Genomic DNA, 21402 nt, shown 5'->3' with positions numbered 1-21402 from the left:
TAGAATTTGATGATGAAGTTAGATATGGATGTTCTACATTTTTTCTAAAATATATATATAAAAAAGATATGATTTGTTTAATGTTATTGAAGAAAGTTTCATGAAAGTGGAACCAACCAGATGGAAATCCTTTAATGACATGGTTATATATAAACTTGATGATGAAGGATGGGTCATGGTAAGAAGACAAAGAATATATGGTTTAAGCCATCTAACTTTACCAATCCCTAAGGTAGCTCCACCTTGAAAGATGATTGAAAAGTAGGTGAGGTAGTCAAGACTAAGATGCGAATGAATACTAAAAAGGGGCGGCTCATTAATATTCCATTCAAGAGAGGAGGAGTCAGGTATTACAGCAAGAAATATTGTCACCCTTATAAAAACAAGAGCTATAAACCGAACCGGTTTCTAAAAATATTTTTTTTCAAGATCTTCACTCTCAACATTTATCGAATCTCTCATATCTTCATGCATCCTCAATATTATCTATCTAGCATCTTCAGAAGAAAAGGTAGATGCCTTGGCAGATCTAGAATTTTCTCCAAAATAAAGTCATTCCTAAAAAAAGGATGCAATGGATCCAATTATTAAAAGAATTGTCTCGAAGTTATATAATATTCCATAAAAAACAAGTTTGCTTGAGGTAATAAAGCTCCCTTCAGAGACTCGATTGGCTCTTGCCCAAGTTTTTCATGGTCCTGAAAAAGTCTTAAGAAAGATTATTCTTAAGGGTTGATAATGTAAACAATAATGATTGTTTAGTAACAATTTCATTATTGGATGAGAACTTGCAGCTTGAAGAAAAGCCATATAATAAATCATTTTATATAAATGGGTATGTTTGAGACCAAGGAATTAGACGTGTCTTAATTGATGATGGATAAACAGTTAATATCATGTCAATTCGTACAATGAAAAAGATTGACATATCTCTAAATGAAATATCCAGGAATAAGATAGTGATCCAAGGTTTTAACAAAAAAGGACAACGTGTTGTTGAAAAGATTTGTATCAAGACTGAGATTGAAGAGACGAACTCTTTAGTACTTTTCTAATTTATTGAGGCAAAGACTTCCTATGACTTACTCTTAGGAAGAACTTGGTTACAAAATAATGGTGTGGTTCTATCAATATGACATCAATGCTTTAAATATAACCGTGATGGTAAAGTCAAATTAATTGGGCTACAAAAGAACCATTCTCTATTAAAGAATTATATTATGTAGATGTTAGGTTCTACTTCAAAAAAAATGAAGAGTTAAAGCTAGAAGCAACAATCTAATAATCAATTATTATTTGTATAACAATTTAATGATGTGTAAAAATCTTAACTAAATAAATTCAATAAACAAAAACTAATCCATACCCAATTGATTATATATTATTTATTCAATTCAAACTTATTCAAACTAAATTAATATCATATAATTGTTATCATTTCATAAAATATCAATTTCTCTAACATTTCTAACTTAACAATAAAATTGATAAAATATGATTGGTACCCATTAATTAACTCATCATTTTTTTCATATATAAAACACCCAAGTTACAAAATCAAACTCCATCTTATCAAATCACAAACAAATTTAAATTTTCTCATATCACAAACAACCTAGCATATAAATCATATTTTAATTCTTTATGAAAAGGTTGTAAAACACTTAAATAGTTAAATATACAAGAAAACTATAAATACTATACAAAAATATCCAATAAATTAACCTGAAATATAAATTTATAGGTTTGCTTACTTGGTGTAAAGAATATTTAGAAAACATTAACTAAAGATAATGATACTTGGCACTACTGAAGTGTTAAGGTGATCAAATTTGCAATAATGAGGCCTGAAGATTTTTTTTTAAAAAAAAAATAAGAGGGCTTTGTTTCGATATGCAGTTCAAAAAAAAAAAAGGTGGATAAAATTGCTTTGGTTAGAGCAATTTTAAATTTTCTAATAAAATCTCTTATGTACACGTACACGAGATATTTCTGTTGTTTAGTCGGTAGGCAAATTATGACATATAATTTGAGCACCAATAAATTACCAACAAAATATTTTTTGATTTTTTTAATTATTTTTATTATGTTAGCAATTTTATTGGTACATAGTGATGTAAAATATTTTATTTGAGAATTTTCTATGGATATTCTTTGTTACTATTTTCATTAAAAAAACACCTATAAAAAAAAATTACACTGGTATATCCGTTTCTATTTTACAAAGTAATGTGTTTTGTTCGAGTAAACTTGACTTGCGAGATTCAATGGTGGGTTCTGCATTTCAGATGATGCATGCAGTGATTATTTTTATGACATTTATTGGGGAACAATCAAAGGAATTTCCCCAAATTTATTTACTTTCGTCTATGTAGACCTATATTATACAAAATGAGGAGGACGAAGTGCTACCAAGCTCCATCATTTTGTGACTAAGGTCAATGGGCCTTGTACCTGATAAGTCATGGATCTTTCCTTTTTGTGGCCAGGCCCATTATGCCCATAATAAAGAATAATAGAAAAGGGTCCAAGTCGGAGGGTATCATGTGCCCTGGAACTAAAGTCAAAATGTGTACCAATATTAAATCTGTTTTCATGTCTTAGTGGCCTGAACCATAACAGAATTAACAGACCATCATCAGTCCCGCCAAAAAAAGTTGGAAAAAAAATGGAAGAGCAGCCCATGATTCTTTAGCAGCTGATTTTTCTATCTCTACAACACTCGGAATTCTACTACAAAAATGGCTTCAGCACTCATTCACTGCTCTCTCTACAACGCCTACAAAAACGCCTCTCCAGAGCAAAACAAACCACCAAAAACAACACAATTCAAGCGAAAAACCACAAGAAAATCACCCTTTATCAAGAGAGCCCAATCAAAGACTTCATTGAAACTTCTGGTGCGTCCCAACGATCTCAATATCACAAGGGATCTCTGTGGCCTTGTTGAATCTGGGTTAATGGGCAATGCACTCGATATGTTTGAGAAAATGAACCACTCAGATACTTTTATATGGAATGTTATTATTAGAGGGTATACTAATAATGGGTTGTTTCAAGAAGCTATTGATTTTTATTATAGGATGGAATGTGAAGGGATTAGAAGTGATAATTTTACTTTTCCATTTGTGATCAAAGCTTGTGGTGAGTTGTTGGCCTTGATTGTAGGGAAAAAGGTTCATGGGAAGTTGATTAAAATTGGTTTGGATTTAGATGTTTATGTTTGTAATTTTCTTATTGACATGTATTTAAAGATTGGATTTATTGAGCTTGCGGAGAAGGTGTTTGATGAAATGCCTGTGAGGGACTTGGTTTCTTGGAATTCTATGGTTAGCGGCTATCAAATAGATGGTGATGGATTGAGCTCGTTGATGTGTTTTAAAGAAATGCTGCAGTTAGGACATAAGGCTGATAGGTTTGGTATGATTAGTGCTTTGGGTGCTTGTTCTATTGAGCATTCTTTACAAAGTGGAATGGAAATTCATTGCCAAGTGATTAGAAGTGAGCTTGAATTGGACATTATGGTACAGACTTCTCTTATTGATATGTATGGTAAGTGTGGTAAGGTGGATTATGCTGAGAGGGTATTTAATAGGATTTATTCCAAAAATATTGTGGCTTGGAATGCTATGATCGGTGGGTATGCTTTAAATAATTATTTTTTTGAGTCTTTTGCTTGCTTGAAAAGGATGCAAGAGGATGATAAAGTGATTCCAGATGTTATTACGATGATAAACCTGCTCCCTTCTTGTTCACAATCAGGAGCTCTCTTGGAAGGTAAATCTATCCATGGGTTTGCCATTAGAAAAATGTTTCTTCCTTATTTAGTATTGGAAACTGCTTTAGTTGATATGTATGGAAAATGTGGCGAGTTGAAACTGGCAGAGCATGTGTTTAATCAAATGAATGAAAAGAACACGGTATCATGGAACACCATGGTTGCTGCTTATGTACAGAATGAGCAGTACAAAGAGGCTTTGAAAATGTTTCAACACATTTTGAATGAGCCTCTTAAACCAGATGCTATTACGATTGCAAGCGTCCTGCCTGCCGTTGCTGAATTAGCCTCAAGGAGTGAGGGTAAGCAGATTCATGCTTATATCATGAAATTAGGGCTTGGTTCAAATACTTTCATTTCAAATGCAATTGTTTACATGTATGCAAAATGTGGTGATCTCCAGACAGCAAGAGAATGTTTTGATGGTATGGTATGTAAGGATGTAGTTTCATGGAACACAATGATCATGGCTTATGCTATTCATGGGTTCGGAAGAACTTCCATCCAGTTTTTCTCTGAAATGAGGGGAAAGGGTTTCAAACCCAATGGGAGCACTTTTGTTTCTCTGTTAACAGCCTGCAGCATTTCTGGCCTGATTGACGAAGGCTGGGGTTTCTTTAATTCAATGAAAGTGGAATATGGCATTGATCCAGGAATAGAGCATTATGGTTGTATGCTAGATCTCCTTGGTCGCAATGGAAATCTTGACGAAGCAAAGTGTTTCATTGAAGAAATGCCTTTGGTCCCTACAGCCAGGATATGGGGTTCCTTACTAGCTGCAAGTAGGAACCACAACGACATAGTCTTAGCTGAACTAGCAGCTAAGCATATATTATCTCTTAAGCACGACAATACGGGTTGCTATGTACTACTCTCTAATATGTATGCTGAAGCTGGAAGATGGGAAGATGTAGATCGGATTAAATATCTTATGAAGGAACAAGGACTGGTGAAGACAGTTGGGTGTAGCATGGTTGATATCAATGGTAGAAGTGAGAGTTTCATCAATCAAGACAGGTCCCATGCCCATACAAACTTGATTTATGATGTGTTGGATATTCTACTGAAGAAGATAGGGGAAGACATCTATCTTCATTCCCTCACCAAGTTCAGACCACTAGACATGGCCAAGAAAAGAGGGAACTCGCCAGAATATCACAGCGTCAAACTAGCTATCTGCTTCGGCTTGATCTCTACAGCAATCGGAAACCCTGTTATTGTCAGGAAAAACACTAGAATATGTGAAGATTGCCATAGAGCTGCAAAGAAGATTTCACAGGTTACCAAAAGAGAGATTGTAGTGGGGGATGCCAAAGTATTTCACCACTTCCGGGATGGATGTTGTTCGTGTAGAGATTATTGGTGAGGCAGCTGTTACTATAAAAACGAAATGATGAATGGAAGCACCCCCTAGATTTTCTGTACAGTCCTAATGAAACCTGTGTAGATGTCAACACTATGTATCGCTTACGGTTGTAAATTTCACAGGATCAAAGGAAATAATTAATGATTTCTTCCTACTCTGAATTCTTTTATCATTTTGAATTGTGAATTGGGATTGATCGCAAAAAACCCAAGCATTCCATAGCAAAAATACTAAAGGGAAATACGTCTGTGATGATGACAAAATTCATATCCATATTCACTTGGAAGTTGATGAAACTACTAGCATTGCTACTCAAGCATTCATATCATATCATGTGCGAAGGCATCCTTCTTTCTCAATATTAATTTTGAGTGTTCAAATGCATGAAACTAGCTCGCTAAATCAGAGGTAAAAATATCAGCTGAGATTTCAACGATGACCTAGCAAGAAGCCATGAATCAGCAAATGTTGGGAATCTCAGTCAAATTTGATGACAAAAGCATAACCCGAGGTCTAAAGCTGCCACCCAAGCTTTGTCAAGAACTGGAATAATTGAATTGAATTAATCTACTTGATTAATTACATGCAACATTAAGTTAATTGATTAAGCTAAAAAAAATTTCAACTCTTAATGAAGAAGGCAAAAGGTAGACTTGTCATAAAGTTGATTGAAAGTGTAGTAACGATTATTTTTTAAAATATTTTTTTTTATTTGGAAAATATATTAAAATAAATTTTTTTATTTTTTAAAAAATTATTTTTGATATTAATATATAAAAACAATCTAAATATATATAAAAAAACTGAAATAAAAACTATTTTTTTATAAAACACAATTTAAAATACAATTCCAAAGACAAATTTTGCACGGTCAGCAGGCTCGTGTAGCCAAGAGAAAGTGGATTGCTTGATTTTTGCTGTATCTAATCAGCTGGAACATGTGATAACACCAACCTTTGCCTACCAGAAATTCCAAGATAAGTTATAGTGACAAGAATAGAGAATTTGAAAGCCCGCTACAGACAGCAAGCTTTCTCTAGTCCAATAGCCTCTAGATCACAGCTTGATTCCCACTAATTAAACACCATAGTTGATATAGTTAATGCATCTTTGATTATGCATAGTGTAATTAGAGTCTTTTTTTTTCACGCATGACTAGTTTTTTAGACGAAGAACTGGTGAAGCTACTACATATGACAGGAGAAACAACATTAAAAATAAAATAAAAGTGCTAATCAAAATATTGTCTGAAATAAATTATTAGTGAACCATCTGGGAAGAGAGGAGAGATCAACTTGGCAACTACCACTGATTGATAGCGAATGCAATTAATTTTATAGCCTTGAAATTAAAAAGAAAGTTGACCGAAAGAAAAGCCATAAATTAAAAGAAAATAAGAACAAATTGCTCTCATTGCTCTCCGTGAATTAAATATCCGACCCTAAAAAAGGGAAAACCCCAAAGAAAGAGAAAAAAAGAAAGAGAGAGAGAGAGAGAGAGAGAGAGAATCGGTATATTTACAAATTGTGCCACTATCCACCAGTCAAACTGAAAATCCCAAAAACACCCCTTCAGTCTTTGTTTTGCTTGCCTGGAGTCAAACCTCGTCTCTCTCTAATCTCGTCTCAAATAATCGTCTTCGTCATCATCGTATTCGTCACTATTCTCCTCTCCCCTCCCAAAAAACTTAACCATCAGGGGCTTCAGAACGATGTCGTTGAACCACCCAATGCACCCACATTGATCTTTCAATCTCCGAAACAACCCTCTATTGTCAACATCAGGAGTTGACATGGGCTGTAAGTAAGCCCTAGCTGCATGCTTCACCAATGGATTCCTAATGGATATCTCTTTCCAGCTACCTGACCTTTGTGTTGGTGACAGAAGGCATGGTGGCGGTGGTGATGAAGGTAACAAGTCCCTCAAACTTGTGTAGGTTAAAGGCTGTATCTGTATCATCTCTATATCAGGATCTTTTGAGTCGCAGCCGTTTGGCAAGAGAAAACTAGAACTGGAACTCAATTCAAGATTTTTTTTCCTTCTATTTATTGTTGGTGTGTTTGGTTTTTCCATATTGGAGAGAGAGGATTATCCTCGGAAGGTTTAATTAATTTTTTTTTTTTTTTGATGGGGTAATGAATCTTGAACGTATTCTATTAAAATACAAATACTAATCAAGCAAGGAAGGTGCTTATGTATGCGAGGGTTTTTAATATTTGTGATGGGTTTTGAGGGTTTTTTCTTACTTCCCTGTTTGTGTTGGAGAGGGAGAGAGACACTGGCCATGGTGGAAAAGAGAATTCAGTTATTGGTCTTTATACTTGAGTTTAAGAAAGATATCAGGAGTGGCTAATTATAAAATTATTATTCTAATTTAACTCGATTTCATATTTTATTTAATTTAAGTAGAAATAGAGTTTTAAATAATCAATATTACCTGGAGTTTGATTTAGATGGATGCTAGGCTACCATTATTAATATTTACAGATTATGCGTGAATAATAATAATAATGTACTGCTGTAATTTACTTAAGCAAACTCGTGTGATTAACTTCTTAGCTTGTGCAATTACTGATACTAACACCCTTTTCATTTGCCATAGAATAATTCACTAATTAGCTTGGTGGATTTTTTTAAAATAAATTCTTTTTTAATTAAAATTTGTGAATGAATCTTTCTTTTTATTTTTGACATATGTATTTATCTTTATTCTATTTACTTTACCCGCTAAATCTCCTAAATTCAATCATGATTAAACTTATTTTTGAAAAGTGCAACAATTTTGAGTAAAATTAACACAATTCAAAGTTAATTAATTATTGTGATAGCACAATAATAAGAGAAAGGAAGGCTCTCATTTTAAAAATACCATCAAGCTATGGCATTATTATCTGTTTGAAATGTGGTTATAATTGCTTTTTAAAGTGTATTTTACTTGAAAATACATTAAAATAATATTTTTTTTAAAAAAAATCATTATTAATATGTATACATCAAAATAATTTAAAAATATCAAAATATTATTAATTTAGAAAAAAATATATATAAAAAAATTAATTTTTTTTAAAATATTTTTAAAATATAAAAATAAACATGCGACAAGATTGGTATCCAAATAAACAGAGATAAGATAGGAATTCTTGTCGTCATCCAATGCATGTAATTTTATCACGAAAACATACAATTAAATGAACATAAACTCGTCCTAAAAGTTAGTCCATAAACTCAACCAATTGGAATTTAACAAGGTCAATTGGAGTCTTTGAGCAGGGAAATTGGTTTTGGTTGGAAAAAAAATCTGTAAGTAATATCTGGCCCAAGATGTTATTGGGCTTTTAATGAAGAAATTGGAGGCCATGATCCGATAAAAAAGGCCAAGAGCCCATGACAGAGAACCAAAAGGCCTGTGTAAATAATATTTGTGTCCCCACCATTCTCCATATAAAATTCGTTGTTCCCTTTTCATTTTCATTTTCATTTTCCTCTTGATGAATTCTTTCTCTTCCCTCGGTTATACTTTCTCTGCCCTCAGCCATGGATGGTTTTGTTTTTTTTTAAAAAAAAATAAAAAATCCTCGAGAAAAATGCAAACGATTCATATTCATACATCGGAATAAATAAATCTTAGCTCTGAGAATTAATGAGCTTCCAATAGAAAAAAAAAAAAAAAAAAATTTGTCACTCAGAGGCCGAGAGCGCTTTATCTTGCTTAATTTTCTGGCGGCTCCTCCTTTTTTTTTTTTCCCTTGTTAGATCTCCTCTTTTTCCTTGTTATATTTCGTCACCGTACTCTTTTTACTTTTTCTTTATTAATATCATTCCACCGTTTATCTTCCATCCAACTTGACACCTAATCCACTAATTTTTAAGTATATACTATATAATTCTCCGCCCTATTCCATGACAGGACCGGAAAAACTTGCATATGAAGAAATAATGTTCAGATTAAAAAAAAAAAAAACTTAACCGTCAAACTTGAAACTTATTGATAATATTTTTTATCCAGTTAAGACTTTAAATTAAATTGTGTAAAAGTGGTTTTAATGTGTTAATGAGTTAAAAAAAACTCAAGAATAGTTAAAAACATGATTTAATTTAAAAATATTTTTAAAATATATATTAAAAAATAATACATTAAATCTACCGAAAACAACCTAGGTTAATTTGTCGAATATATGATCCAGTTCATAACTCCATTGAATTTAATATCTTTATTTTTAATTATTTTTATTTGGTTATATGATAAAAAATAGATATTTGCAAGACCGGGTATCAACTCAATATCGGGATGTTTTATGAGGCTATGATAACCTCATAAAAAGTAAATTATTTTTTTATTTAATAATATGATAAAAAAATAAATACTTGCAAAACCGAATATCAATTCAATGTCGACATGTTTTTTTAAAATCACGATAAACCTATAAAAAAATAAATTAAAATAAATCATGAAGCTTAATTTATAATAATTATATTTTTTCAGATTTATTTTTTATTTAATAATATAATACAAAAAAGTATACGATCATAAAATTGATTTTTTCCAAGATCATGATGATCTTATATAAAAGAAACTGAAATAAATAATAAAATATAATTTTCAATAAACTTAATAATATAAAAAGCTAAAGAAAAAAAAATCTAAAATACAATAATATATGAGGAGAAAAAAAAAATGGGAGGAGGATAACAATGCTTGTCCTCATCAATTGATTCTTGTTAATGAAAAGGATGGTTTTATAATTCTGATTTAAAAATTTAAAGATAAATTTTAAAAAGATATAAAAATATTAAATTGAAATAAATAATTTATAATTTTTAAATTAAAAATCACTATATTTCTAATAAATTGTTAAATCAATCATTCAAGATTTATAATCATTTTCTAGCACAATTAAAACTAATAATATAAACCAACTATGAGATATTTATATATATAATAATAATATATTAATTAAATATTAGTCTTAAATTTATTATTTTACAACTATAGAAAAGCCTTTTGAAATTAACTAAGTGACAGGCACATGTCAATCAACGGAAGAAAACAGAGCGGATGAGCATATTAAGAAAAATTCTTAATCCGAATGATCACGAAAAAAATATTGAAGGGTTGCATTTATAAATGTCAAGAGTACAGGTACCAAATATATATATATATAATTTTAATCTCTATTTCGCCTTACTTGAGTGCGTTTTGATGTTCATCCTCGTCAGGAAGCAGTAAACTCAAGATCAACAAAGAAACAAAATCGTTCGTCGGTAGTAGCACCCACCTCCTCTGTGAGTCTGAATCTGGAAATGGACGCGTGGTGGGCCAACTCATCAGTAACATAAATAGCATAAAGACACATATCTAAAGCCTCTTAATTATTTAGCACCTAAGCATCTCCTATCCTCTACGTTTCAACGTGATTCACATGTTCTCAAAAGAAATTATTTTTATCTAGCCATCTCTTTGGGTTTTTTCCTGATTAATGTGAAAAAACGGAGTTGGGTTCTCAATCTCTAAGCTCCTTCATCCAAAATAGAGGTAAAGTTTTCACCTTTATTTTCAATTTGTTACTTTTGATTCTTTCGCATCTGGGTATTGAACATTTTATGGTAGTGTTTCTTTTAATCCAGTCTTGGTTTTTAGTGTTTGGGTTTAATGGCTGTAGACTATAATGACCCTTTTTGTTTGTAATCTTTGTAGTTCGTGTGGAATTGTTTAAGATATTGATAAATCTAGTTTGAAACAAGAGTCTCAAGTTTTACTTAAGTGATTGAAACTGCTTGCAAGAAAACTGAGCTTGCCATTGTAAAAGATAGTCTCGGGGAGGAATTTTGCATGGCCATCTCGTTCATTCAGGAGTACTTTTGTGGACCTGGAAAGTTTTTTTTATCCTCTCTGTTGGAGATTCGAGAAGGGAAATGAGAGAGGGGACCAGGCAGTTTGAGTCGGATTCAAGTTATTGTGCTGATTTCTCATATCTCTTCAGTTATGCAGAACTTAGTAAAAGAATAGCAGTTTTAAAAGAACGTTTTGATCTATAAATGTGATACCATTTCTTGATTTAGGTAGGAAAAAGTTTTCTTTGTGGAATAATAGGTCATATGCTTCCATATTTTATGCTTTATCTCTATTTCTCGTTGCTTTGTGACCTGTAATGTTGTTTTTACTATGTAAAATATCTTTGCAATTTGATTTTTTTGCAGAATCATAGAGATTCGTTGACTAACCAAAATTCCGTTGCTATGGAAGAGCCGAACAATGCTGGGTACGTAGCTTTAGGGGAAGCATCCTTCCCAACATTAGATAAGTTGCAGAAGGTTTCAGTCATACCTCTTGTTTTTCTTATATTTTATGAAGTTTCTGGGGGACCATTTGGAGTTGAAGACAGTGTCCAGGCAGCTGGACCTCTTTTAGCTCTTCTTGGTTTTTTGCTTTTTCCACTTATATGGAGCATTCCAGAAGCCTTGATAACTGCAGAAATGGGTACCATGTTCCCAGAGAATGGTGGATATGTAGTTTGGGTTTCATCAGCGCTGGGTCCTTATTGGGGGTTTCAACAAGGTTGGATGAAATGGCTAAGTGGTGTTATTGATAATGCACTATACCCGGTTTTGTTTCTAGACTATCTGAAATCGGCAATCCCGGCATTGGAGGGTGGTATCCCTAGGATAGTAGCAGTGCTGGCTCTGACTGCGGCTCTAACTTACATGAACTACAGGGGTTTAAGCATAGTGGGGTGGGTTGCTATACTGTTAGGGGTGTTTTCTCTGCTTCCTTTTGTGCTCATGGGACTTGTGGCAATCCCCAAACTGGAGCCATCAAGGTGGTTTGTGGTGGATTTCAGCAATGTGGACTGGGGTTTGTACTTAAACACACTGTTCTGGAACCTCAACTACTGGGACTCAATCAGTACTCTTGCAGGAGAGGTCGAAAACCCGAATAAAACTCTTCCAAAAGCTCTTTTTTATGCTCTTATCTTGGTTGTTTCTGCGTACTTTTTTCCTCTTTTAATTGGTACTGGAGCAGTACCACTTGATCAGGAAATGTGGTCTGATGGTTATTTTTCAGAAATTGGTAAAATTTTAGGTGGTGTATGGTTGAGATCTTGGATCCAAGGGGCTTCTGCCTTTTCAAACATGGGCATGTTTGTGGCAGAGATGAGCAGTGACTCTTTCCAGCTTCTAGGGATGGCTGAGCGTGGGATGCTTCCTGAGATCTTTGGCAAGAGGTCTCGTTATGGAACCCCTCTTACTGGGATTTTATTCTCTGCATCTGGAGTGATTTTGCTATCTTGGTTGAGCTTCCAAGAGATTGTTGCCGCAGAAAACTTCTTGTACTGTTTTGGAATGATTATGGAATTTATAGCATTTGTGAAATTAAGGATGGACTATCCAGCGGCACCAAGGCCTTATAAGATACCTGTTGGAACAGTTGGAGCAATTTTGATCTGCATCCCTCCAACCTTGTTAATTTTAGTGGTATTGACACTTGCTTCTCTCAAAGTCATGGCTATTAGCAGCGTTGCTTTGATTATAGGGCTTATCATGAAGCCTTGTCTTGACTATGCAGAGAAGAAAAGGTGGTTCAGGTTTTCTAAAATTTCTGACCTTTCATCCATCCATTCTGTGTAATGAACCATGAATGCTTGTTACAATTTCGATTTTCCCCTTCCTCTTTTCTTCCCTGTTCATCTGAAATGTGAATGCAATGCTAGCCTTCTTTATCCGCTCAAGTTCTAGTGTTTGACCTTGCTTATCAAAGACTTGAATGATTATTGTTATGGATATAGGAACAAGTGAACTAGAGTTGCAAATGGCATGTTGTGGTTGTAGTTTCTTGAACACGAGAACCAGTACAAGAATTCCATGACATGCAAAAATTGGATTAGTCAAATAAGCATATAAAAACTTAAAGTGCTGCAGACCAAGAGATGCGATGCTAGTTGTCAGAGCCCAAGTGTCATGACATGCAGCGTTTATCATTACTTCATCAGATTGTTTTATAGAATTATTTTCACTTCATTAGATGTTTGATTGCACACCTCATGTCAAAGGCAAATTGATGGTTCTCTGAATTGTTTGTTTCTCATACTATACATTTAGGGATTATGGTACTTGGTATGATCTGTTATTTTATTGTCATTTTGGGATTAAGGCACGTGTCTTTCCCTGATCCAAAATTAACTTACTCACAAACCTTTTTCATGGGATAAAATGACTTAATATTGTTTCTTCAGTTCATCTCTTCTAAAAGCTTCAAATTTTAGTTTCTTGCATCTGTAATTCATCGCCCTTTGGTGTTTTTTTCCTTTTTTTTTTCTTTTTTTTTTCTTTATTTGCATATGGCAAGGGTAAGAAAAGCACAATGCATAAGTTAGAGCATGACCATCATTTTGGTTGCCTCCTGAAATTGAATATTCAAAGATTTAGTGGAGGCCGTGGTTGTGCGGTTCATAATTTCACCCTACAAAGTGGTTGAAAAAAATTCATTCACTTTTATCATAATGGAAACTGGAAGGTGCTGGCTTAGATAGCAAATGAGCTTGTTCCTTGCTTTATCATCCATGGGAGAAAGATTTACTTTTGGTAGGTGAAGGCAAAAAATCATGAAAAAAATCACGGAGGACCTTGGCCCCAGAGCGCAAAATGCAGAGACGGACGGGTTGGTGAGGCACATGTTTGATGCATTGAATTACATGCACTGAAAGCATTCTCGTCTTGCTTTTACATCCATGTGAACTGCAACAAGCTGTCTGTTTCGCCAGCTTACAGTAACAAAGGAAACCCACCACATGGCAAATCATCCAAATGAGTAGCTAGAGCAACGAAAGACTCCTTGATGCAGATAATGCCATTTTACCCGTCACATTTGTCACTTGTGGTTGGGGAAATTTTCTATACTCTTGTCATCGGATATTACAACTTTTCTTGTCTATAAAACATCGCTGTATTTTTTGGCATTTCTTGTATGACCTAACAGGCAATAAAGAGTGAAAGAAATACGAGAGCCTTCTCTCTTTCTTTCAGCATTTTCAGAAGAAAAAAAAAATTAATCAAGCTCTTGTAGTTCCTAATCTGTGGTAGAAATAATAAGTAAAGAAGAGCATAAGACGGGAGAAAATGGGTATTCTCAGAAACTCACCAAAAGCCTCTCCAACCAAGAAAAAAATCTACCTCCCTTCAGCTCCTCTTTGATTGGGAGCCCAACAATAGCAATGGCACCAAGATTTTCAGTCCCAAAAGTGGCCCACAAAGAGCACTTAGCTGGCCAGGAAGATATCAAAAGGAAATTTCCATCATTTCATACAAGGTTTTATTTTTATTTTTAATTGGCATGTTGACTTGGGAGCATTCAAGTGTTTTAGTTAAAATATAATATTATTTTAAATAAAAAATTGATGGTCTGTACAACATAAGTGCTACAAAAGAGGAAGCGCCTACGTCCTTCGAGTGGCACATATGGCGCCTCTTGGTGACCAAACACCATATTATAGAGCGGTGCTCAATGCATCTCATTGCTCCCTTCAAGGTTGTGAAGCGTGTATAGCCACCATATACATGGTAGAGATCTGGCGATGATTGTTTTCCCTTTTCTTCTCTCTCTTCAACCATGAAAAACATGTTGCCTGTGCCAAAAATCAAAAGAGTGTTGTTTGATAATTTTTTTCACATTTAATGCTCATTCTTTTAATTGTATCAAATTTTATTTATTTATTTTTTAAAATTTTATTCTTTGACATTTAATTTTCATATCAAATTTGTTTTCTTATTTTAAGATATTTTAGGTTTGACCCTCAATGTTTTGATTTCTAATTTAATTATTAGCCCTTTTATCATATTTTAATTTCTTTTCAATTTTATTCCTAGATCCGTGATCTTATTTATTTATTTTTCAAATTTAGTCCTTATTATTTTTTCTCTCTTTTTTGGATTCTTTTGTGAATTTGATCCCCCCCCCCTTTAATTTAGAATTTGATGATATTTCAAATTTGGCCCTCAAAGTTTTGATTTCTAATTTTGATTCTTAGCTCTTTTATTAAATTTTAATTCTTTTCAATTTCATCCTTAGATCAGATCCATATTATTTTTTTTTTTAATTTGATCCTCATTCTTTTGATTTTTCATTTTGAATTCTTTTGTTAATTTGTTTTTTTTTTTTTAATTTTCCCTTCAATTCAAAATTTTAGGTTGTCCCCCCCCCCCTTTTTTTTTAAATAAGGTCCTTATTCTTTTAATTGTTATTTTTTTTAATTCCTTGATTGTTTTATTTCACCATTCGAAAATTTGATTTATTGAGATTTGGTCTCCATATAGTTTTTAGACTCGACTCGGAATCGATCTAAGACAAGTATCGTTTAAATAGTCGAGTGGGTTGACCTAAGTTAATATAAGTCAGTTATCTTTTTATTTTATAAAAAATAAAAAATGATATCAATTTAAAATAAAATAAAGGAAAATAGTTAATGGGTTTTGACCTACTTTTAATTGGATTTGTTCCAAGTTAGCCAGGATATGAGTTAACCCAGGTTTTGAACCATTTTACATTGGATTAATTTTCCTTCAATTTATTTTGAAACCCGGCCCGACTTAAGCTCTGCGTCACGAGTCAACCCATCAGGTTGAGTTGAGTTTTAAAAAAGTGGCTTTCCAGATAGGATGCTTATGGTTTAATCATTAGCTAGAGTTATGAATTTGAAAAGTTAATACAAGTTGACATTGTTTTTTTGCTCGATTACATCATTCAAAGCTATTCTTTTTGAAAAATAATTTTCATTATTTTATTTGATTTTCTGTCAATCAAGTTATCTATATATCATGATTTAGGTAAGGGGTTTAGCTAGGTGGCCAAGAGTTTTTTTAGGTCACTTTTTTTATCTCTTTTTATTTTATCTTTCAAAGTTCGATTCTTTTTAAAATTAAACTTCATGTTTTTTTTTTTACTTTCTATTGGATTATCTCATTTGCATGATCTATCGAGTTTTGGCGACCTTATCTGAATTTGTAGATACTTTGTTTTTTTAGACTCTTTTTTTCATTGATATTTTTTTAATTTCATTCTTCTACATTTTAATTCTTAAGGATTAATAATTATTATTTTTCTTAATTCTTTTTCCATGATATTAATTAGTCGATTTGTTTCTCTTTTTAAAATACATTAACAACGCCTGAGGATTGTTTTTTTACGCTAAAAAAAATCATTTCAGCATGAGATGAGGTATGAGCCATAATCCATCATAAAATAAAATAAATATTAAATAAACACTAAACGGAAAGCCCACATGAAACCAGTTTAAGATGTTTTTGGTAAATTAGATCTTTATCCAGCATTTAGTCTCAAAAAAGGTGATAATTGCTTAGTAAATCTAAAATTTAGTAAAAAGTTGTTTCACTCTAGCATATAAGAGTATAAACAAAATTACCATAGATTATTATAAAGAAATTATTATTTTTCCTTTGAGTGGAAAAAATGGTGGTCTTGGTTGTGAGGGTTCTATAGTTTTTTTTCAATTTTTCACACAATAAAAATATATTTTTACCTTTAAAATCAATAAATTTTAGAGCTACTAATCAAGAGCTTTTTTTGACTTTTCATAAAATTTTAAACAATAAAAGTACTTTTTTATTCATATAATAAAAAAGCTTTTGGGGCTATTGGATAGAGGTATTTTTGTTTTTTTATTCTTCGTGTACAATTAAAATATATATTTGATCTTAGAAAAGACAAAAAAAATAAGGTTGTATTCGAGAGTATTTTATATTTACACCATTTTTTTTTTTAGTAATTACTAGGGTCATGGGGGTGTTTTGGTATTTTACGTTGAGCTTTTTTATTTTTAATAAAAAAATGCTATCGGCGTGTGCTATGCACATGATAATGAATAGATGGTGTTTGTACTTTTTAAAAAATGAGTTCGATGTCAACTGGTGACTAAACCTGAGATTCTATCATCTTTTTGGATGCGCTATTTTTTTCTTTTCCTCATGGTGTGACGCAAGATGGTGTATAGTAGTTAGATTATCGTTGATGGTCGTTCATTTTTTTATCCTTCCTTTTCTCTTTGCTTCTAGGATATGGTCTTTTCTTTTTTTCTTTTTTTTTTTTGTCTCTTGACAGATAAAATACATTATTGTTCTCTTTATTTTTTGTTTTTCAATTTCAGTCTTTGTTCTTTTGATTTTTTATTTTGGTCTTATTTCTTTTATAGAGATTTTTTTTTTTCAATTTAGTTCTTTAATTACAATTTCTCATATATTTATATATATATATATCCATTTGATCCTTATTCCTTTGATTTTTTTTTTCTTGGCTCTTTTATTAAAGTTATTTTGGCTTTCAATTTGATCCTTTAATAAAAAATTTGTTGTTTTATGTTTTTCAATTCGACCCTCATTATTTTATTTTATTTTCATTTTTGTTAAAGCTATTTTCAATTCATTTTAACCCTATCAATTTGTTTTTATTTTCACCTTCATTGTTTTTTATCATTTTGTGTGATTAATTTTTTTTTTCTAGTTTCATCTTTTTAACATTTGATTTGTTAGGAATTCGACTTCATACGATATTATTGTTTTGCATTAGTTTTTTTAGAAAAATTTTGGTTTTGTGATTATCTTCAATTTCTTTTCTATAGGTTTATCTCGATCTCATGATCCAAGTCACAGGTTTTGCATGTTTTTTTTTAATATAAGTTTTTATTTTTTAAAAAAAAAAAATTGTTTGATTTTTTAAGATATTATTATAATTCGTCTATATTTGTTTTTACACAAATGAACTTTATTTTTCAAAATAAAAAATATTCATTTTTAAATAATATTTCTGATATGTTTGGCCTTGCGTAATATTTTTTAAAGTGTGAGTTTATTTAATTACTTTTATTTGTGTTTATCTTTTAGATCATGAGTTTTTTTGGGCATGAGTTCATATTTTATTGATTTAAATAAACAAGTTCAAGAAACACAATTTGATAAATATCTCATTTTGTGTGATTGAATATCTTAATCTACATTCATCTCTTAATTTTTTTCAAATTCTCTTTTGGTTATTGTTAATTGTTTTTTTTTTAATTTTTTTTACATAGATGATTATTAATTTATTTAATTAGATTCTTGCATAGGCATTTTGATTTACCCTTTGAATTATTTTTTTATGTAAAAAAGCACATCAAAGTAGCATTTTGATATACCTGGTAATTTTTTGGAAAAATTTGTTTACAACCCGCGCCAGAGTTGAGTTAGATAACTAGTTATTACTTATGTAGTGTTTGGGATGTTGGATAAATATGAATTGAACACCATAATTTTAAAGTTATTTGGTGCACCTTTGAATAGCACAAAAATCATTTTTTTAATGTTTAATGCTATTCCAGTGGATAAATTTTTGTTCCATTAAAAGAGATAAAGCAAGTTTGTTCAATTATTTGCACAAGAATTAAATCGGATTGATTCAAGTTACTGTAAAGATAAAAATAATAATTATAATAGTTTTAAAATCTGATTCAATAATCAACCTGATATAAGGTTTTCATGGATCGGGAGACTCAATATGAGTTGACTTGAATTTTTTAAAAAAATCAAAGAAACCTCATTTTTTTACCAAAAAAATTCAAAAAAATCAATGAATTCTTGACTCGTGTTTTATCTCGATTCAACTGAGTCATAGGTTGATTCAGGTTTTTGACCAGGTTAAGATAGATAAATTCTTCCTCTATTTTTCTAAACCCGGACTAGCTAGGTCCTGGGTTGACCATGTCTTATAAAGTATCGACTATTAACTGGTTCAATTTAATACACACCAAATACAAGACAAGAGAATTATTTATTTAATCAATTTTTATCAATTCTAATTCAATATTATCAGGCATACCAAACACTATCTTATTATATGTGACTACATTAATTAATCCTAGAGTTTTAGAAAATGTATAATTAATCCCTATATTTTTAGTTGATATATATTTTACTACTTTTCCTCCGTTGTTTAAATTTTTTATTTCTTGAGAAACGTAATAGAAATAAGAAAAATAGGAAATACAGGGAGATTTGATAAGAAAATGAGACATTTTTTAAAACAAAACTTTTAAAACAATGATGATCAACATGGGTTGAGGGATTAATTAATAATAATACAGGGACTAATAAATTAAAATTTATATAGTATAAGGACTAAGTTTATTATCAACTAATCTAAAATGCAAATTTATAGCTTCTCGTTTACACTCTCCTCTGCTTTCTGGGTTTGAAGTGCCATGGACAAGGCAACATCTTGGTAAATCCTTATTTTCTTCAACGCTAAACTGTAAGCTTCAATCGACCGGTAATGGCCTAACTTGTTCTGGGTTTCTATTATTATCTGATAATTCAATGTTACATACAACGTTTTAACTGTTATTATGTGAGTTTTAGCATCTCACTTTGTCTCTGTCTGAAAGAAAGCGTCCATATCGTAGCCCCTAATATAAAACTATGCTCATATATGTAAACTAGTTGGAGTTATTGCATAGAAATGAATCAAATATTGCTTCTTTAGAGCATGAATGAGTTAACTTTAGCTAAATAGGAAATATCTTGGTTGCAAATTTCAATCTTTGATTGGGATTTTCGGTTTTTGTGTACATTTCGGTATTTAATCCTGGGTCTCTAATTTAACCTTTTGACAATTTAGCAAACTAGCATTCTTTGAACTAGTTCTCAATTGTAATTGCTTCTGAGTTATTATGCTTGGCTTTAATTTTCTTGTAATTCATTGGAAAATATGGACTTTTCTGTTCTCTTGTTTAACAGGATAAGGATTGATAAAGGAATCAACACCAGGATACTGATGGCCATTGTTACTGGGTTCCCGAAACAATTTTCAGGTCTGTTTCTTTCTCGTTTGGTATTATTGTTTCTTCACTATCTTTTTTTTTTTTTGGTTTTATGTAACTTGTTTCTCTTTGGTGCAGTTTTGGTTTGTCCTCGTAACTATAAACTATCATTTGGGACTCAGAGATGTAATGAAGTCAAATTTAGTGATTATGGTGCTGTTCGGCTGGAATGTAGAAGGGTGATTCTACTTTTTGCTTGTTTTTGATAGTTTGCTTCTTTTTTTTAATGCAAGTAAATTCAAAATGCTATTGCATGAAGATGCTTTCCGTATTATTGTAATTTGATCTTGTAGAATCCCAGAGGAGGATGTCGATATGTTCCTGCGAAGCTGTCTTGCAAGAAGCATGTTCTGTATGCAGGAAGAGGTCCTTACCAATTGAGCCATGAAGATGACTTGCCCCAAAAGCCCTTCTGGCTAAGTTTTATTAAGGAAGCCATCTGGTATTTTAATTCACATATTTTTATTCTACTTCTGGTTTTAAGCATATTGATTCTGTTATAGGCCTCTGATAGTTTCTTGCTGCATTTAGTGGAATTACTAAAGATGCTGTGTATTTCGATATGAAAGAAGGATGCAGCGAGCATTCCCGAGGTGAATGATGTTTAATCTTCCTTTCAGGGCTTGGAAAGCTTTGTTTGTTTTTCTGGTTGAGCAACCCAGTCAGCTGAAGTACATAGAGTGGCCAGGTTTCCAGAGCACGGTATGTTGCAGTAGCATAATATTTTTCTCATTTCAAAGAGGTAGAATCAAAAGTAGCATGTAGCAAAGTTGATTTATACCACCAAAATACATGATACCAGTATGGCTAATCTGCGGTTTTTTTGGATCGGGGTGATTGTTGTCTTCCGTGTAATTCTAGTCAAAGTCTGGATATTAAAAGCCATTTCTATTCAAAGATTCTTAGGTTTTTCCATTGGTCTTGTGCAGCTGAGAACTGCTATGCTCACTCTTGTTCTTGTTGCGCTGCTGATCGTTGCCCTGTCTTCAGTTGACTCTGTTCTATGCTATGTGTTAGCTTGGCTTCTAAGGAGAACCCCTTGATAAAAGACTGGACTCCAAAAAAGCGTGCTTTCACCCCTGGCCAAGCTCCATTTTGGGAGATGCTTCCTAGTCTGTTTCCTGCCGAGATGTAAAGTAGAAAACTCTTTTCCTGGTGGCATGAATTGAGCTACTCGAGAAACATCTTACGAGAAAATAGCAGAGCTACTGAGTGGCGGGAAGAAAACTACACATGCTGAGCTATTTGGCCTTTTTATTCCTCGTTTTTTTTTTTTTTTTTTTTGGTCTGGGCGGATAGTTCATATTATTTCATCCGTATAAATTGCAGCTAGCATTTGCTTTCAAACTTGTGTTTTTTTTTTTTATATGTTTTAAATATATTTTTAAAAAATTTTAAAT

The 21402-nt window shown here is 32.0% G+C and overlaps 3 protein-coding genes across 5 annotated transcripts; all 3 read left to right on the top strand.

Annotated features, from left to right (window-relative positions):
• Window positions 1-2563: 2563 nt before the first annotated feature.
• On the top strand, window positions 2564-5299 carry LOC118040421 (pentatricopeptide repeat-containing protein At4g35130, chloroplastic). Its single transcript, XM_035047348.2, has one exon. It carries the CDS (start codon window positions 2742-2744, stop codon window positions 5142-5144), a length of 2403 nt encoding a protein of 800 aa, XP_034903239.1. The 5' UTR covers window positions 2564-2741; the 3' UTR covers window positions 5145-5299.
• Window positions 5300-10166: 4867 nt separating this feature from the next.
• On the top strand, window positions 10167-12871 carry LOC118040422 (probable polyamine transporter At1g31830). Its single transcript, XM_035047350.2, has 3 exons — window positions 10167-10284; window positions 10362-10677; window positions 11343-12871. Exon 3 carries the CDS (start codon window positions 11382-11384, stop codon window positions 12768-12770), a length of 1389 nt encoding a protein of 462 aa, XP_034903241.1. The 5' UTR covers window positions 10167-10284; window positions 10362-10677; window positions 11343-11381; the 3' UTR covers window positions 12771-12871.
• A 6452-nt stretch (window positions 12872-19323) lies between these two features.
• LOC118040423 (uncharacterized) lies at window positions 19324-21349 on the top strand. Of its 3 annotated transcripts, none has more exons than XM_035047353.2 (6): window positions 19324-19452; window positions 19920-19993; window positions 20081-20181; window positions 20296-20444; window positions 20623-20704; window positions 20932-21349. In XM_035047353.2, exons 2-6 carry the CDS (start codon window positions 19957-19959, stop codon window positions 21043-21045), a joined length of 483 nt encoding a protein of 160 aa, XP_034903244.1. In that variant the 5' UTR covers window positions 19324-19452; window positions 19920-19956; the 3' UTR covers window positions 21046-21349. The 3 variants fall into 3 exon arrangements, with proteins under 3 accessions (XP_034903244.1, XP_034903243.1, XP_034903245.1); XM_035047352.2 differs by having other exon boundaries at window positions 19346-19404; XM_035047354.2 differs by having other exon boundaries at window positions 19370-19434.
• Window positions 21350-21402: the final 53 nt, after the last annotated feature.

The sequence above is a fragment of the Populus alba genome, chromosome 4 (assembly GCF_005239225.2).
Source record: "Populus alba chromosome 4, ASM523922v2, whole genome shotgun sequence".
Taxonomy (NCBI): Eukaryota; Viridiplantae; Streptophyta; class Magnoliopsida; order Malpighiales; family Salicaceae; genus Populus; species Populus alba.
Note: the sequence above shows the minus strand (reverse complement) of the source record. Positions and strands in the feature narration are given on the sequence as shown.

Bases quoted from the DNA above. Each gene is read 5' to 3' on its own strand.
- LOC118040421 (XM_035047348.2), top strand. From the start codon at position 2,742: ATGGCTTCAGCACTCATTCACTGCTCTCTCTACAACGCCTACAAAAAC.
- LOC118040422 (XM_035047350.2), top strand. From the start codon at position 11,382: ATGGAAGAGCCGAACAATGCTGGGTACGTAGCTTTAGGGGAAGCATCC.
- LOC118040423 (XM_035047352.2), top strand. From the start codon at position 19,385: ATGGACAAGGCAACATCTTG. The intron at 19,405-19,919 runs GTAAATCCTTAT...CTTGTTTAACAG, and splicing joins ATGGACAAGGCAACATCTTG to GATAAGGATTGATAAAGGAA. The intron at 20,705-20,931 runs GTATGTTGCAGT...GGTCTTGTGCAG, and splicing joins GGCCAGGTTTCCAGAGCACG to CTGAGAACTGCTATGCTCAC.